At 35.4% G+C, this 19,242-nt stretch overlaps 1 protein-coding gene across 4 annotated transcripts in view; it reads right to left on the bottom strand.

Annotated features, from left to right (window-relative positions):
* The window catches only part of LOC150107798 (kinase suppressor of Ras 1-like), a 441,142-nt gene that overhangs the window by 324,029 nt on the left and 97,871 nt on the right, over positions 1–19,242 (bottom strand). For all 4 annotated transcript variants that reach the window (XM_090391553.1, XM_090391555.1, XM_090391554.1 and 1 more), the window contains exon 4: positions 11,212–11,713. In XM_090391553.1, the coding sequence (XP_090247679.1) occupies positions 11,212–11,713 (502 nt within the window). The remainder of the gene's footprint in view (positions 1–11,211; positions 11,714–19,242) is intronic.

Here is a 19,242-nt window from a genome sequence, read left to right as displayed (position 1 = left end):
GATATGAGAGTCCTGAGAAAGATTATAGGCGTGAACAGGTGGCATCAATGGCAGTATCATATTAAAAACGAGGATATTAGGAAAGAACTTGACATTGTCAGCATCCAGGAATGCGTTAGCAGAGCTAATCTCAGGTGGTATGGTCACTTAAACAGAATGGGCGAGGAAAGATTAGCAAAACAAGTGTTCTATGCCAGGTTGGCAGGAAAACGACCGAGAGGAAGACCAAGATATAGGTGGATTGATACGTACAAAGTGCTTTAGACGATAGAAATATAAGAGCTGATAATATTGGAGTGTTGACAAGTAACAGACTGATTTGGAGGAAAATTGTAGATAGGAAATTAATAATGATGTAATTTTTTTTCATGTAGTACTATCATATCCTGTACACCCCTTGAGGGTACATGATGATGTTTAAGTAATAGATCATCGGTCACGACTGCAAAGTACCGATATCTATTTAAGCGTGTGTTAGAGTGTATGCCAGTGAATTTAGGAATATTTCTCTGAACTTGAAAAAAATTCCTGTTATAGGATACTGGCTGACGCAGTATAAATATAAATTTGCCAGTATCTGAAAAGGAAATATCCCCAGGTGGAATCTAGTTAGGCAATATACAAGAAAAGATAATAGAGGTTAATGAAGTATAAAAAATAAGAAATTAGAGAGAAACAACAATTTTACAATATAACAATAAATATAACACGATCACCTCTTGATTCAAAGAAAAATGCCGAGGAAGCTTTAGTTCTGGGAAGAGATAGAATTTGAGGGAGCCAAATCTCGGGAATAGGGTGGATGTTTCAACAATTCATGGTGCAGAGCCTTTAATTTTCCCATTGCCAAAACATCTTTGTTGGCAGGTGCATTGTCCTGATGAAAGATTTTTTTCTTCTTCTGCAAATCGTGTCTTTTCTCACGAATTTTTCCGATTAGTTTGGTTAAAAGATTACAATAATAATTTTCCAGTTATGGTTTTACCTTTTCAAGATAATTAATAAACAAAATGTCTTTAGCATCCCAAAACACTGATGCCATGACATTTCCTGCTGATGGAACCGACCTTGTCATCTTTGGCGCTGAACAACCGGCTTCTGTGCACTGTTTTGACTGCTGTTTGGATTGTGGTGTGTAATGGTGAATCCAAGTCTCATCCATAGCAATAAATCGATGCACAAAATCAGTTTTATTCTTGTTAAAATGCTCCAGGCACTGTTCATGCGAGTATGTTTTTGATCTGCTGTGAGCAAGCACAGCACCCATCTTGTGCAAAGTTTTTTCATTTGCAATTTCTTCATGCAATATATCTATACGTTCTTTTGAAATGCCTATAGTCTCAGCAATTTCATGTACTTTGACTTGCCAGTCATCCAATACCATACTGTGCACTTGATCAATGATTTCTGGTGTTGTTACACTTTTTGGATGTCCTTCACGTGGATCATCTTCAAGGCTGGTACGGCCACGTTTAAACTCCACAGCCCATTTCTTAATTGTCAAAAATGAAGGAGAAGAGTGCCCGTAAACTTTTATGAATTTCTTTTGCCATTAAGCCTTCTTTTACAAAGCATTTTATAACCACACAATACTCAATTTTATCCATTTCAAGAGATACAGATAACGTTTTTGCTTCAAACAGTTGTATAAAACAAACTACTTGATGGAATGACTTGCATGCTTATGACAGATGTATCAATTTAGAAAAAAAATAAAAATCTTGCCAATAGTGTTGCCATCTATGGTCAAGGCCAAGAACTTTTCAGACCACCCTCACATATACTGCATACACACATGTGCGTGTGTGTTAAATTGCCATTTCTTATCTGAAATGGCAGTTTAATATAAACATTAGAACTTTTTCAAGAAAATGCTTCCACTTTGTGACGTGATTTCATTCCAGATATATCCCTCTTCATACTTTGGAGAACCCCATTCTCTTAAGCAGGAGGGGATAGCATTAAACCTTCTGCACATTTGAACATTTGTACTCAAACGTCTTCTCAACTATTTAACATTAATGTTATGTTTCCTGATTAACTATTTAATTTTCTTTCAAATCAACTCTCATGGTAATAGTAAACCTTTAAAAGACAAGTTACTAGTTGCTACCTATACTTCTGGACAGTCATTTTGAACAGCATTTCCTCTATTAGTGATGTCTACTCTTGTTTGCCATTATCTCAGTCTCAACTAATTTTCGTATATGGGATGCTCACAACAATTGTGCTGAATAAGATGATTTTTTATTTTTTTTTTCACAAACTTCATCCACAAAAGATTGTAACTTATTATAAATTTTTTAGCATCCATTCACAAACATTTATTTCCAATACCTAGTTGTTGTTGCTGAGAGTTGCTTACTAAATTCATATCACTATCTAGATGGATCTGAACTTTACTAAGCAACTCTCAGCAACAGCAACTAGACTTGTGAAGGTACAGAAAGCTATCTCAATGGCAGAAGTAACTTTCTTCACACTGTTATACAAGTACTATTATTAAAACACTTTGGATTAGCAAAAGTTGTTTTATGTTATACCACTAGGTTTAAAAGGTTATTATACTTGAAAAGCAATTACCATATTTGCCGGCATATAAGATGCACCACCCCCTTTTTTGTACACATTTTTTAGGAAAAAAACTTTATCACTGAATATTATAATGAATTTAGAGTATTTCAAATATAAAGTAATAAGTAGGTCTACTTTCAACAAATACCTAATCTAACTAGGAAAGAGTACCCATGTGATATTTTGTTTTAGTCCGCATACATAGCTGGTTTCTCTTCATGAATCTTGAACACCATGATGTTGATCCAGTAAAGTTGGTGATCCCTCTGTTAGTGGCTATCGCTTTTGCTTGATGAATAATCATTTTTGTAGACACTGAAAGTCCTGCTTTTCTGTGGTCTAAAATCCAAGTATTCAGTTCTGACCATTTTACAGTTCCACTTTGTAGGTGATGTTTACTGTGAGTTGCTTTTTTTAGATCCTCTTCCTGATTCTGCCATTTTCTCAGTTGGGGTGGCCTGAAATGCCTCTCTGCAGCCCTGTTTCTGTGTTCTTCAGCATATGCAATCACACATAGCTTGTATGGAATGCTCTCACACACCGGAAGGAAGCAAGAAAGAAATCGCATAAATCGGACAGAAAATTTCCAGAAATGAAAGTAATAAAAAACTGAGATCAACATATATGATGCACTCTATAAAAAAAAGTGCATCTTTTTTTTATAGAGCATACCGGCAAATACGGTATGTTCTGACCTTATATTAACCAAGCATAAACAAACAATAGTTTGCATGTGAAATACGAGGGTAGTTCCTTAAGTTTCTGACCAGACTAACTTTTAGAGGTGATAGAAAGAAAACAAGTCACTTTTCAACATAATCTCCTTTTACTTCAACACGCTTTTCACATCTTTGAATTAACATTTCTATGACCTTGAAAAAATAGTCTGTGTTTTCGTCTGCAAAATGGCCTAAAACTGCATCTTTCATCTCATTGTCATCTGTAAATTTTCTTCCTTGAAAGTCTTTCTTCAGTTTCAAGAAGAGGTAGTAGTCACCAGATGCTAGATCAGGACTGTAGGGTGGGTGTTCAATCTCCTGGAAGCAACAGTCCTTCACTGTAGCCATCGCAACAACAGCTGTATAAACTGGAGCATTGTCGTGAAGCAAGCAAACACCATGACTCAACATTCCTCACCTCTTCTCCTTTATGGTGTTGTAAAGTTTGTGCAGGAGTGAAGCATAATATTCTGCATTCAAGGTGGTATTCCTTTCCTTGAAGTCAATTAAGAGAATTCCCAAGCAATTTCAAAAGATTGTTGCCATGTTCTTTTTGATGGACTGATTGACCTTGGCATTTCTTGGAGGTGCTTCACCTGGTTTGCACCACTCAATGGATTCCCTTTTTGGAAAGAGAATTATAATAATGGACCATTGTTTCATCTCTGGTGACAATGGATTCCAGCATTTCTCACTGATTCCCTTGGCAAAACTCTAAAAATGTTGGGGAACAGGTCACATGATGATCCTGAATTGAAGAGAGAAGTTGGAACACCCACCTTGCAATGACCATTGTCATGTGAAGCTTCTCATGAATGATGCGAAAGATGGTTGTTATAGAAATCCCCAATCTTGCTGAGATTTCTTTGAACTTCATCCGTCTGTCATTGAGCAGTTCCTCCTCAACAAGAGAGACATTTCCCTCAGTCATTACTTTCACAGGCTGATCATCACAAGGATCATCTTCAATGCTTTCCCCCTAGGTGAAAATGTTTAGCCCATTCCTTCATGGTGGAACATGAAGGAGAAGCTTCCCCATAAACACCATCGAATTGGTGTTTGATAGTATTCGGAGAAAGCCCTTCTTTGGTGAAAAACTTTATCAGAGAGCAGTATTAATTTTTAACATTACAGCCACTTAGCATGCCATGTGTTAGTCAAACGAGTGCCTCCAACAGAATGACGAAACTGGTCATTCAAATGTCATACAAAGTGCACCAGTTTCAACACAGAGTTGAAACTGGTGCGCTAAACTTCCCATAGATGGTGTTATCTGTCATGCATGGCTTTTTAAAATTGGCAAGAATTTTGCATCAGGCCAGAAACTTATGAAACCTACCTCATATGACTATATTTGTATACAGACAACAGTTGAGTTCACGTAAATTAAAGTTTCTGTGGCTTGAAATGTCTGTGCTTGTTGTGTCTGGCAAGCACCATATACAACTTAATAGAAAGCAAAATATTTATTCAGTTACTAGTTTCATACATCTTATCATGTATATTTTCAGATTAATTACAATCATCTTCACCATAATCAAATTTCTGATATATATACCCACAATGGGTGTACAGGATATGATAGCACTACATAAAAAATTACATCATTACTAACTTCCTATCTATAATTTTCCTCCAACTCAGTCTGTTACCTGTCAAGACTCCAACATTATCAGATGTAATATTTCTATCTTCTAAGTCACTTTTTACTGTATCAATCCACCTATATCCTGGTCTTCATCTGGGTCTTTTTCCTACCAACCTGGCAGAGAACACTTGTTTTGCTAATCTTTCCTCGCCCATTTTGTTTAAGTATACCTGAGATTATTCTGCTAACGCATTCCTGGATGCTGACAATGTCAAGATCTTTCCTAATATCCTCGTTTTTAATATGATATAGCCATTGATACCATCTGTTCATGCCCCCTAATCTTTCTCAAGACTCTCATATCTGCGGTCTCTAGTCTTTGGTCAAGTGTTTTACTTCTGACCCAACTCTCAGATCCATAAGTTAAGATTGGCTTGAATACTGTCTTGTATACAGCTAATTTGGTGTTTTGGCTAATTTCTCTCTTATTCCATATAAATTTATTCAGTTGACTTCCTACCATACCAGCTTTGCAGATTCTGTTCTCTATTTCCATATTTAATTTACCATCTTCACTAAAAATCATGCCTAAGTAGCTGAAATGTTTTACTTGTTCTATAGATTCTCCATTTACAATACAGTTGACATTTTCAATGATTCTGCCTATTTTCATTGTCTTTGTCTTTTTAATGCTAACCTTCATATCATATCTATTATAACAGTTATTAGTCAAGGAATCTCTTGCAGACTTGTAGCTGATTTATTTAGAAGTATAACATCATCTGCATAAAGCAAAGGGCTGAGATTAGCATCTCCAATTTTGATATCACTTTCCTTCATAATGTGATCCATGTAGATAATGAATAACAGAGGGGATAATGTACATCCTTGTCTGATACCAAATTTAATACTAAACCACCTTCCTGTACTTCCTTCAATTCAGACTGCTGACTTACAACTCAAATAAAGAATAAAGTATTGCTTGATATAATGCCTCATTGACACCATTAACTGTAACATTTTGAATAACTTCTCTCTTGGCACTTTGTCATATGCCTTTTCCAGATATACGAAACTTAAATACAGATCTTTATTATATTCCAATGATTTCTAAACTATCTGTCGTAAAGTGAAAATCTGATCCTGACAGCCTCTATTTTGTCTGAATCCAGCTTGTTCTTCACCAAGCTTCTCAACTGCATATAACTTGCCAGGAACACTCATTAGAGAAACACCTCTGTAATTCTCACATTCAGTTTTATTTCCCTTTTTTATACATGGGTATTATGAGAGCTCTACTTCAATCATCTGGAATTCATCCATCTGGAATTCAAGAAGCAGTCAAAAGACTGCTCCTGCTGCTTTTCCACATTTCAGGCTTTTGATGGCTTTTTCTGCTTCAAGTATGGATATGTATTCCTGACTGCATGCCTGGTCAGTGTTTTTTACCACTGTGCTGTCACTGATTGTTTCATTTAACAATTTTTCGAAGTAATTACTCCATACTTCAAGGAGATCTTTTTCTCTAGTTTTCATGTCACCTTTATTATCTTTAATTCTGTTTACAGCAAGCACTCTTTCCTCAATTTCTGAGCTTCATCAAAAATCTCCAGAATATCTTGCCACCTTCTTGATATTTATTTTCCATGTTCTTACCAAAGTCTTCCCATTACTTGTTTAGCGCTAGTTTTACACAGTGTTTAGCTTTCTTACATATGTCTCTCTATATTCTCTAAGAGCACAAGCTGACTTATTTTTCAGGAACTTTTGATATGCTCTCTTCTTTTCTTTCACTGCCTCTTTAACTTCCTGTGTCCACCATGGAGTTCTGATTTTTTTCTATCCTTACAGACAATCTCACCACATGCCTCTCTAGCTGAATCAATCAGTGTTTTCTTTAGGGCTTGCCACTGAGTCTCCAAGGTTTGGTCCCTGTTCTCAAACTCTTTTATTTTTCCTTAAATAATGTTTATGTATTTTAGTCTACAGTTTACATCTGAGAGCTGCCCAATGTTTATTCACTTTAAAACTTTCTTACATGGCTTCTTTTCATGTAAAAAAAGAATTTCTTCTTTTCAATATGAAATGCAATTTTATCCTGCACAAGACTAAATGGTGATCACTTCCAATTTCAAATCCTCTGAACTCTCTCTGGTATTCTGCATGAGGGAGAAAACATTACTATCAACAATAACACAGTCAATGAGACTTTTCTTCATTAATTATATATTGGGTTTTATCCTTTATCCAAGTGTTAGCAAACAAAGTTTGTGCCTGAAGTACTTTCAGGACTGGGGCAACTCATGGTAAAGGTGGTATAAGTTCTCATCACTTGCCTTAGTATCTCCCATAATGCAAGGCACATCTCCTTGCAGATATGTATAATGCTAAGGATTAAGGGAAGGGCCTCTTGTTAGTGGACCTTCCCTTAATGCACTTCAGATGTAAAATTTTTTGCTAACACTTGGATAAAGGATAAAACCCAATATATAATTAGTAGCATAGCCAAGTGAAAAAACTTCCATAAATTTATCTATAATCCAGAGAATTTTAATAATAGGATGTGACACCCTTTGGCAACTCGTATAGGTAAATATGACTTTTCCATTACTTCCACCTTAGTATCACCACCTCTGGGTCTGGCTTCCACTGATGAGACCTCAATAAAGGTCGAAACCGTTCTGAGTAGTGGCCCTTCCTTTAATGCATAACATCATACATGTCTGCAAGGAGATGTGCTTTGCATTATAGGAGATACTGAGGCAAGTGATGAGAACTTATACCACATTTACCACAAGTTGCCCGAGTCCTGAAAGTACTTCAGGTGCAAATATTGTTTGCTAACACTTGGATGAAAGATAAAACCCAATATATAAATAGTAGCATAGCCAAGTGTAAACCTTCCATAGACTTTTCTTATTCCTTGCCTCTTCTCTCCAAGTGAATTTGTGCACATTTTTATGTTGGAAATAACCAGACCATGTCCTGAGCAGAAATCCAACAGGTATTTGCCATTATTATTAGCTTTGTTCTTTTCGCCAAATTTTCCTAAAATATTTTTGTATGTCTGACAATCATTTCCTACTCTGCTATTTAGATCTCCAACAAGGACAAACTTTTTCTTTTTCATTGTGTTGTCAGTTGCTTTCTCTAAAGCCTCAAAAATTCCTCCATTTCTATCTTAGTAGAACCTTCTTTAGGACCATAGGCACAAATAAGTCTCATTGTCCAGTTCCCCATTCTCATATTTGCCCACATCACTCTACTTGAGACTGCCTGCCTTTCAAGAAGATTAGCCTCGTATTTAGTGTTGAATACTATGGCTACTCATTTTCCTTGATTGTCATTGCCTGAATATAACATTTTGTATTTATTGATTTATTACTCAGAAAGATCTCACCAGGTTTTGCCTTTTTTGTTTCAGTCACCCCTATTATGTCGATCTGGTACTTATCCAATTCCTGAGCTAGCTCCATTTCTTTGGTACTGTCAACATAAGAAGCCTGAATGGCAACCTTGAACTCAATTAAATACAAATAGGGAAAAAAAAGATATTAACAGAGAGAGAGAGAATTTCTAAATTAATACCTGCTAACTGAATGAACATAAACCAGTTCAAATAACAATGCCCTAACTACAGAACTTAACATATCTTTAACACCTTCTTAGCCAATGGCTACAACCCCCCCCCAAAAAATGTAAAAAAATATTAAAATCAGTTAACCACAACTCCCTCCCCCCCTTCATAGATAATATTACTCTAGATTTATCACCAATCCATGGTTACACCTGAAAAATGAACAAAAATCCTAAGAAAATATGACCTCACAACTAGTTACAAACCACATAAGAAATTTTCATCTCTTATCTGCTCCCTCAAAGACCAGCCACTTCCTCTAGACCTACCTTGAATATACTAGGTCCCTTGAAGTTACAAACTGTTCTACTATGGCCAAACAAGCAGAACAGCCAACATCAGGATATCTGAACACAAGGACTACATACAGTTCCACCAATACAGCCACTAAGAACTTGCTGACCACACACTGGACACCCACCACAGACTATACTGGAAGAAGGCCACTTTATTACACTGCAGCAAGTACAAGTAAACTCTGCCATGGGATCCTTAGGAATCTCATGCCAGTCCAAAGCCTGGATAAAGGAGGAGGGTTCGGTCAGATGATTTTCGATTCTCTGACCATCAAGAAAAAAATACGATTGTTATCTGATGCCTATACTATCAACAGCTAAAACATGCTAACTCGTACGCTGCCCGGATGAACAAGGTCGGCGATACCAATCGAGGGAACCGGGTTGGAATCGAAAAGTGGGATACCGAAAGGAAACAGAAACTGAAACTAACAGAACTATTATCAGTAGGAACATGGAATGTACTTAAACTTTGGATGTGAGGAAAACTAGAATTACTTTGCAAGGAAATGAAAAGATATCAATGTGATATACTAGGACTGGCGGAGATGCAATGGACATCATCAGGAGAGATAAATGATTGCAAAGTCATATGGTCAGGGCATGACACCAAGCATGAAGCAGGAATTGGTTTCCTTCTTAACAAAAAAAGCTAGAAAGGCACTGTTAGACTACAAAGAAATCAATGAATGAATCATAGTAGCAAGATTTCAAGCAAAACCATTTAATATATCAATGGTCCAGATATATGCCCACACATCTGACAGCATAGATGAGGATATTGACTTATTTTACAAAGATCTGACAGAGACAATAGAAACAATACCAAAGCAAGATGTACTAATTATTGAAGGAGATTGGAATGCCAACGTAGGAATAGATTATGATGGTTGGAAAAGAGTCATGGGGAAAAAGAAATGAACAAGGTGAAAAAATGTTAGAATTTGCTGTGGACCATGAGATGATGATCTGTAACACAAGATTCCAGCAAAAGGAATGTAGAAAATGGATGTGGTGATCAAATGATGGGAAAACCAAGAACACGATCGATATGATTACAATTAAAAGAAGATGGTAACATCAGTACAGCAGGGTCAAACTTTTTAAGGAGCAGATATAGATTTGGATCATAGTTTAGTGACTGCAAACATCAAGTTAAAATTAAAAAGAAAATATAAACTCCATCATCAGAAACGAAGAGATATAGCAAGAATAAGTGAAGCAGAAATAGGAAGAAGATACAGAATAGTGTTAGAAGAGAAATTTAAAAGTGTGGACAAAGAAACACATTCGAATCTAAGAGTGAAAGGAGTAATGAAGGTGATAGAAGATGCAGTTGAAAAAACAGTGCCAGAAGAAAAGAAGATCAAGAAGAAATGGATTAGACAAGAAATACTGAAGTTAGTGCAGGAGAAGAGAATGTTGAAGATGAGAAGGGATACATCAGAACAAATAGAGGAGCAATATAGAAAAAAAGTGTAATGAGGTGAAAAAAGCAGTCAGAATGGATAAGATGAAATAGAAGCTCAATGCAATAATATAGAATCAGTACTATGGAGAGCACAAAACTATAGAGGTGTACAAAATGATTAGAACTATTAATCGAAGGTGACAACCAAAACAGACCACAATTAAAGATGAAAAAGCCAAAGTATTGATGAATAAAGATAAAATTGTACAGCAGTGGACACGATACTGTAGTGAGTTATACGAAGAAAAACTGGATTTAGAGAGCATTGGGAAAGTGATTGAAGAATTGAAACAGATATCACTACCCAGTAATGAGTATGATATGGACATTTTAAGAGAGATAGAAAAAGCAATAAGACAGGATAACATCACTGGAGAAATGATTAAATATGATGGCGAAAGTATGGTTACAGAAATGCACCAACTATGTAATATGGTATGGAAAGAAGGGAAAATGCCAGAGGAGTGGGTGAAATCAATATTAGTGATATTATACAAGAAAGGAAATAAGATAGAATGCAAAAATTATAGAACAATTGCTTTGATAAGTCACCTTGGTAAGGTGATGATGATATTGACAGAAAGATTGAGAACACAATTGGAAGCATACCTTGCAGACGAGCAAGCAGTACAGTATAGTACAGTACAGTAATAACATTGTGATACACCACTTGCTAACTGCACATGGAAAAAAGACATCTGCCATGAAAACAACCCTCATGATGCATGGCTCTCCCCCCCCCCCCCCAAGAAAAGCATACTTAAATAAGATACAAATCAATTGTTCACTATATTCAAGTAGCCTGGTCATGAAGATATTTCAGTGCATTTTGTTTTCTCACACGTGATAGAATAAGGAGATTAAATCAAGAATACATCTTTGGGCAAGCATAATATACTATAAAAATAAGTTAAAATGATCATCACCTGGTTGCACTGGAATCCAAATGTTCTACTTTATTAGCAAGATGTTCCTCATGAGATTTACTTTTAGTCAGAGGAAAAACATCTGGAAGCAAAGTAGTCTGATGTTTCTTACTAGGAGGTGGAGTTGTAGGAAATTTTTTTTCTCCTTTTTTCCCTAAAATAGGTGGTGTAGGTGGTGGAGTATAGCGATGTTCACGAGCTGATGGGATGATGGGAGAAAGAGATGAAATGGGAGTTGGAGACCAAGGCCCATGCTGAATAGAAGTAACAGAAGATGACATCTGTCCTGAATAATTTATGTGAGGACCTACACCTAAGCCAGAAGGAGGGGACTGTGGAGTAGGTACACTCTTCAGAAGTTCTTCTGAAGGCACAGAAGAACGGGCAGCTCGTCGCTGATGACAGGTACGAGGCGAAGTGCCCATTCCTGAACTTCTATCCCATGAATCCCAGTGTAAATCTAGATCAGCAGCAGTAGACATTTCACCTCGGATCTGACGATCTGTAAGAATATAACAGGCATGATTAAATTTTCATCGCTAAATGCTGCTTTCAAAACTACATATATTTAATTAGCACTCCAGTGATCAAATTTAGTTTTTCCTAAGAATCAGATACTCAGTTATAGCTTTAACTATAACTATCTGTATCTAATTCTTAGATAAAAGAATTCATTTTTAATCATCAATATCCTGCTGCAAAAATAAAAAAAAATTCATGCCATCTCTGTTCTTCCATAATGTCCTAGTAGCACAATTATATGGAAATACAATTTAACAATAAAAATCTAACTTTAAATACCACTTATTCACTTACTGTTTTAATGATAATATATACATCCAAATATATCTGATGTTGTTGCACAGTGAAATGTTGATAACATTGAGGTATAGGAACAAATGTAAAATTGAGCCAGGTGTTAGATTTCTGACCAAAACTGAGAGTAATTCACTTGAAATAGTCCATATAAATGCAGGTAGTGTGTACGTTATACTAAAAACACAAAACACATACTGTTTACCATATTTCATTAAAGTGAAACTGATAGTGGGGAGAGAATAATGTAAGAAATACTAATGTGAGGGCAAAGAAGTAGTAAATTCTGTAATCATAAAGGAACTAACCAACCAACTACTTTTTGAAACAATTCGAAGACACTATGTTTTCATCCATTCATCTTCAACCATCTCTTTGGTATCGTTATGTCGATGATGTTTTTGCTATTTTGTCACATACTGAAGATGAGCTTTCCACGTTTCTACAACAGGTAAATAGCCTTCACCCACGTATTCAATTCATCATGGAAAAAGAAAATTCTGGTACTTTACATTCTTGAACATCCTCCTTACTCGAACTTCTTCTGGTACCTTATCTACAAGCATCTTTCAAAAGCCCACATTTACTGGAAGATACATTCATAAAAAGTCTGCTCACTACACATCTCAAAAATTTGGCATTCTTAAATCTCTAATTAATAGAGCACATAAAGTTTGCTCTTCTCCATTAATCTTACAACAAGAACTTTCCATCATTAAAAAGTTAATGGAATCGAATAATTACAACCACAATCAAACCCAACAGATAATTGAATCTTATGTTCCAATACCTAAGGTTTCTTCAACAGTCTACAGAGTTCCGATCCCTTACATTCTAGGAATCTCAGAACCTATAGGTAGAATTTTGAAAAAGTACCAATTGATTCCCACATATGTTCCTATAAACAAAATTTTCTCTTTATTGCTTTCTACAAAGGATAAACTGTCGTCTCTATCTTTGGCTGGCATTTACCAAATACTATGTGAATGTGATGTTTCTTATTTTGGATAAACTGGCCATTCTGTGGAAAAAAGAGTTAAGGAACATCAATATTATATTGAATACAACAAACTTCAGAAGTCTGGTCTAGCACAACACAGTATTAACACTACTCATAATATCCAGTGGGATAAAGCTATTCTTTTCCATAGATGCAGGTTCAAATATGAACGCCTTTTTAAAGAAAGTTGTGAAGCTATTTTACACCAACCGAATTTAAATCTAAATGATTGTCTCTCTCTCAAAGATCTGGGAGACTTTTATTTTATGTAATCAATAAAAAAATCCAATTATCTTAAAGATTAATTATTATTTTCTATCATTTCCTAGCACACAGCAACAATTGTATTTTAATAGGTGATCCACCGAATGTTCGTTACTGGTATTCCATTCCTATAACTGTTTGTGTGACACTGAAGATGTACTATTAGTTTTAGTATGAAATATCTGTACCTTTATTAATTAAAAGTTATTACTGTGGTGTTACGTGTTCTTTTAATAAAAATAGATTGGCTGAATGATCAAGCAGACAAATGTACAGAAGTCTATTTACATCACAACTCCAAATTTCTCTATTCTACAGTTAAAGAGATTACCAAAGACTACAATTCCTTCACCTCTCACCATGAAAGATTCACAAGACAAAGTAACTGGAAATATTAGAGAAATGGAACACATCTGATACAATTACTTCTCCAAAATCTTTAAAGATAAAAGCTTTCACCACCCACATATACCGACCAGTGAGAAAGATACAGCACCCGTAATTCTAGAGAAAGAAGTAATCCTTTCACTTAATGAAATGAAATCATCAAAAGCACTGGGAACTGATGAAATACCCCAAAGCGCTATAACAATGATAGACCTGATCTAATTAAACAACTAGTCAAACTTTTCAATAATACTGTTTTCACTGGGACGATCCTAACAATTGGAAAATAGGAAAAATCTTGCCCATTATGTGAAAAAGGTGAAGTTCAAAAATATAACAATTATAGACCAATTACTCTTCTTTGCCACTCATACAAAATCTTTGTAAAAATAATACAGATAATAGAATAAGCTGGCTTTAGAAAGAAAAAAAAAAAGGTCAACAATTGATCATATCTTTTCGGAATCTGGCCTGGCCAAAATTACATGGGACACAGGAAGAGAGCTTTATTGACATTTTGTGGACTTTAAAATAAATATTTGATTCTGTCAATAGAGGAGAAGTTATTCAAATATTAAAAAACAGACTTCGAAATACTAAGATTTGTTTCAAACTACTATCAGAATACAAGTGCAGTAGTTCAATATAAAAAAAAATAAAAAAACAACAATAAAAAAAAAAAACAACTGAAGTCTTATTCCTGTATATGGAGTAAGAGGCTGTTTTAGCTCCATCTAATTTTTGGAGACTGAATGGGAAGTTCAATCTCCTCGGGGTAGCCATTCAGAGATAGCTGACCCAAGGCTATCACTAATTAATCGGCACACAGTGAAGAGACAGCTCAACAAGTGCCACCATCTCGTGGTCCCTAACACAATATATTTAATGTCTGAATGGGTTCTACGGTCAATTTTCTTGAGTTTACAGGACGAAAAACCCGAGTTCAAAGGAGAAAAAACCTGCTTGCCCATGCCAGAGATCGACTAACTTGGGAACCAGTCGAAAAAATGCTTATAAAAATTTCCTCTAATTGCCGACTAGATTTGAAACAAAGTCTTCCATGGTTTACAAATGCCACATCCACTGAGCTACACAAGCTCTATCAGAACAAAAAACTTGAAATTAAATGAGTTATGCAAGGGATGCCTATCTCCATGCCTTTTTAACATTTTCATCCAAGAACTCATTAAAAAAAAAATTATCTTCAACAAAACAAGTAAAAGTCAAGAAGAACAACGCACATCTCAGCTTGCAAAATTACAAAAGAACAGATAAATCTCCATCTCAGCTTGCAAAATTACAAAAAACCTGCAGAAATTATAATGATTATAAATTCAAGTAAAATAAATAAGGAAAATTGGAAGACACCCGGAAAATATACAGATAACACTTAATCAGGAAACCATAGAACAAGTTAATGGTTTTAATTACCTAGGAGCATATATGACTTCAAATTTCCATGACATAGCAACAATAAAACACACTTTCCATAGCATGGTCAATAATGAATAAACTTAATAAAATTTAGAAAAACAAAAAAATTCTTACAACTCTAAAAATAAAATTATACAAAAGTATAATACTACCAATAACTCTCTATGGTGCAGAAACTTGGACCTTAAAAAAGAGAAGCAGAGAGGAAATTGTTGGCTTTCCAAATTAAATGCTTAAGAAAAATCAACAGAACTCACTGGACAGAAATTAAGACAAATGCAAAAGTTCTGCAAGATTTGAATATTATTATTATTATTATTTGACACCTCCAGGGAGTCCTAGGACTCATCGAGGGAGGGCACCTGCTCTACAGCTCTCCGTCTCCACCACTCAACCTCATCCACAAACTGCCTCATCTACTGTCCACCATCACCACCATTAATTTCAAAGACTCACGAACATCCATGCCCACAGCGGGATTCAAATCCGCAGCCTTTTGACTGCAGAGTGGATATGCTAACCACTCGGCCAACATATCTCTAACTCAACAATTCTTAAGATAGTTAAAAAACATCAACTCCATTGGTTCGGTCACATTGTGTGAATGGAACCGGACAGAATTCCTTGCCTGGTATTTGAGGACACTATGAAAGGTACAAGGCCCAAGTGAAGATCAAGATTAACATGCCAAGTCCTTAGAAATGCATTGGACTTTCAAAGTGGTTTCGATATCAGGTGAGTGGAATGGATTGGTGAATGGCTCTCTGAAACAAATCAGAGTTGTATATGACGGAGCAGTATCAGAGAGTAGGAAGGATACAAGTGGAGCTCCACAGGATTCAGTCTTGGGATCACTGCTGTTCAATCTTTATATCAATGGTATTGTCACAGGACTACAGGGAGATGTTCAGTTGTTGGCATGCAGACAGTGAAGCTTGGGAGGGTTATTAGTATTAGTGCTGATGTTATGGCTCTTCAAGAGGATTTGAATACGCTGGAAGGGTGGGCAAAAGATATGGGGATGTGAGTTTAATGCAACTAAATGTAAGGTTTTAAAATTTAGGCAACATTGAGGAAAACATTACCCACGAGAGATAAAAGTGGTCTAGTCCCATTGTATAAGGCTCTGATCAGACCACATCTGAATTGCTGTGCTCAGATCTGGACACTGGGATTTGAAGGAGAGAACCTTAGAGAGGGTGAAAAGACGAATAACAAAAATGATGTCAGGACTATACAATGACTATACAACGTTGTTTAAGAAGATAGACTGAGGGCATGCAGACTGCAAAGTTTGGCAGATAGAAGGCAAAGGGGTAGAGACATTTAAGCTGTTGAAGAGTTATTATTGTATTATCACTGAGGAGATTTTTCATAGGTAGAACGAGGGAAAGGAACAAGGACAAGAAGCCATCCCTGGACGTTGCAAAAAAGAGGTAATGAGTAAAAGGGTAAGAAGTAAATTTTTTGCATGGAGAGTGGTAGGAGCATTGAATGCATTGCCTGAGAGGGTGGTGAACATGCAGACTGCAGATGATTTTAAGGAGTGGTATGATAGACTGTGTTCACTAGTGTTGACCTCCTGCAATGAGTCTTGCAATTCCATGGGGATGAGAAAAATAATAATAAATGGCAGGAAGAATTCCAATTATTTCAGTTCATCCTTAATAGCAATTCATCCAAAATAGCCTACCTGAACTATCAAAAATTTCAAAACTAGAAAAGAACATTTTAGGAATTTTTAAGCCTTATAAACAGAAGGAAAAATCTAGCTTTACTGCAACCAATTTAGAAGAAAACTTCTTATTGTGATGTTTCAGGAATCAGATGAAGTAATCCATTCATAAAGTTCCATTCACATGGAGGCATATATAGTTGGCTATAGTTGTTGATTGGAGAATGAGTATGCTAACCACTCTCCAATCAACAGGCTATGGGTTCAAATCCAGCTATGAGCATGGATGTTTGTGATTGTTTTTAGGTGGCAGATGTATTTCATTGCCTGGTGTCAGACCACTTCCCCTCTTACTGGAGGCCTGAAGTGGTTTGAGAAAGTTCCATATTAGGCCTCTAGAGCAGAGTTTCCACACTATGTAAAAAATAGATTAAAAAATATTAAAAAAATTTATACAATTGATAAAAAATAGGGAAAAAAAATCCTTAGCCCACCCATGGTATCAAATGTACTACAGGTTTGCAAATACCTTTTGTGAGTTGGAGCAACATACATTAAAGAAATGTGGAGGAAGAGGTAAGCAAATATTCACAGTAAGCTGACTGAAATATATATGTTACCGCTAAAGAGCGAAAACCGTTAATGTGCACATTACCTAGCTAATCTGCAGATTAACTGATTTGCTCCATTAACGTGCGGAATCAAGAGTTTTCCACATTTTACCTAGGTAATGTGCACATTAACGGCTTCCGTATCGTTAAGGTTCAAAAGTTTGTTTCTCTCATTTCCTTTCCCTACTCCTTTCCCCCCCCCCTCCCTCCACTTTTAGTTTGGTTTTTTAATAAGTAAACATAATTTTATCATATGTTTTTTTTCTTAATTGTAATATTTTAAACCGTTTGATTCCTTGTATTATATTAATTGATTGATGATTGATTCTATCAACTAATTTGTTGATTGTTTGATTGTGTTAACTTGATTCTTTAGATATCAAAAAATAAATAAATAACATTATCTTAATTTAAACATACAGAAACGTTTCTGTTGTTCCAGCAAAGATCTTATTTTCACTTTAACGAGTGCCTAGTAGGTAACGTGCAGATTACCTAGGTAATTTGAGAAATGAAACAATTTTCCACACATTAACAGATCACCGTAGTTAATCTGCACAATATACCTAGATAATCTGCAGAATAACTGATTTCTGCACTTTAGCGGTAACACATATACTTCATATAAAAAATATATGATTGAACACACACAGATTGTATATAAAATAATGCACAAGTAATAATCAGAATTAACAGATCAAATTAGTAATTAGCACACATAATGGAACTAGCATAACATGCTAACACAAAACAAGTACAAAAATTGCTTAATTACATTACTATTCCAGTTAAAAGTGAGCAATGTTTCAGAATCATTTACTGTCCAAAGAAATGGGCTTAAATTCTCTTAAAGCTGCTTCACATTTCTTATCTATCAGTTTTATTTTAACCTTGTATCCAGATTTAGCTGGACATCTATAGATATCATGGCTGGTTGGGGGGGTTAATTCTCTCAATGGTTCAATTTATATTCTTGGTGACAAAGATTTCTAGCACCACAACACAAAATAGCACGGTGTGTGTAATTTTGCTTGAATAAAACAGATCATCTTTCTAAGATTAATTAATTAGTATATAATGATATTAGGATTGAGATTCTCATTAGGGCAGGTGCAGCAACACCCATATAAACCAAAATATTACTATAAGTTGTAAATGAATTTCTATTTACAAGCTACATGTATTTTCTGGCTAGTCACTTTGCTCATTTTGAGGAATGAAAAACCACTTTTTGAAAGGGAAAAGCCTCTCACCTTTTTTTTATTATTATTATTTTTTTTTTTTATGAGACTGGGTAACTCACCTTTAGTTGACAAGTCCTTATATAAAGATTCTTCACATCTAAGCAAGTTCAAACCCAGGTCTCTTTCTGATCCAAGGGCATCATCATCATTATTAAATGAACTACCGAGGCTCTAAGATTACAGGTGCTCAACGGGACTCATCCCAAGTTATATAAATCAATATAAAAAACACCATTATGTTATAAAAGTATGATTATCTGATATTAAGCAGGATTAAATTCCTCGCAGTATAATTGAAGTTGAAAATTTTCTTTCAAATTCTGTTATATAAACTGTTTAATTCCCAAGGATATTTTTCTAAGCTCTCCTCCCTCAGGCACAAATTCTCTACTGAATTCTTGAGTATATCATAAAGTACATTATAAAGTGCCTGCAAAAATTTATAAGACATTATCTATTAAATATGTTGATACTATATCCAATATGATTTTTTTTTCATTTCAAACCATTGGCATGTACATACCATCTCAATAATATTGCAAATGCAAAAACAGGGTTGCAGAGAAGTGGAATGGATTCTAAATGATGAGTCTGCTTTCA

Source organism: Typopeltis vanoorti, chromosome 4 (assembly GCF_054136105.1).
Source record: "Typopeltis vanoorti isolate ZY-2024b chromosome 4, IOZ_Tvanoo_1.0, whole genome shotgun sequence".
NCBI classification, from domain to species: Eukaryota; Metazoa; Arthropoda; class Arachnida; order Uropygi; family Thelyphonidae; genus Typopeltis; species Typopeltis vanoorti.
The sequence above is the reverse complement of the archived record's forward strand: the minus strand, read 5'-3'. Positions and strand labels throughout refer to the sequence as shown.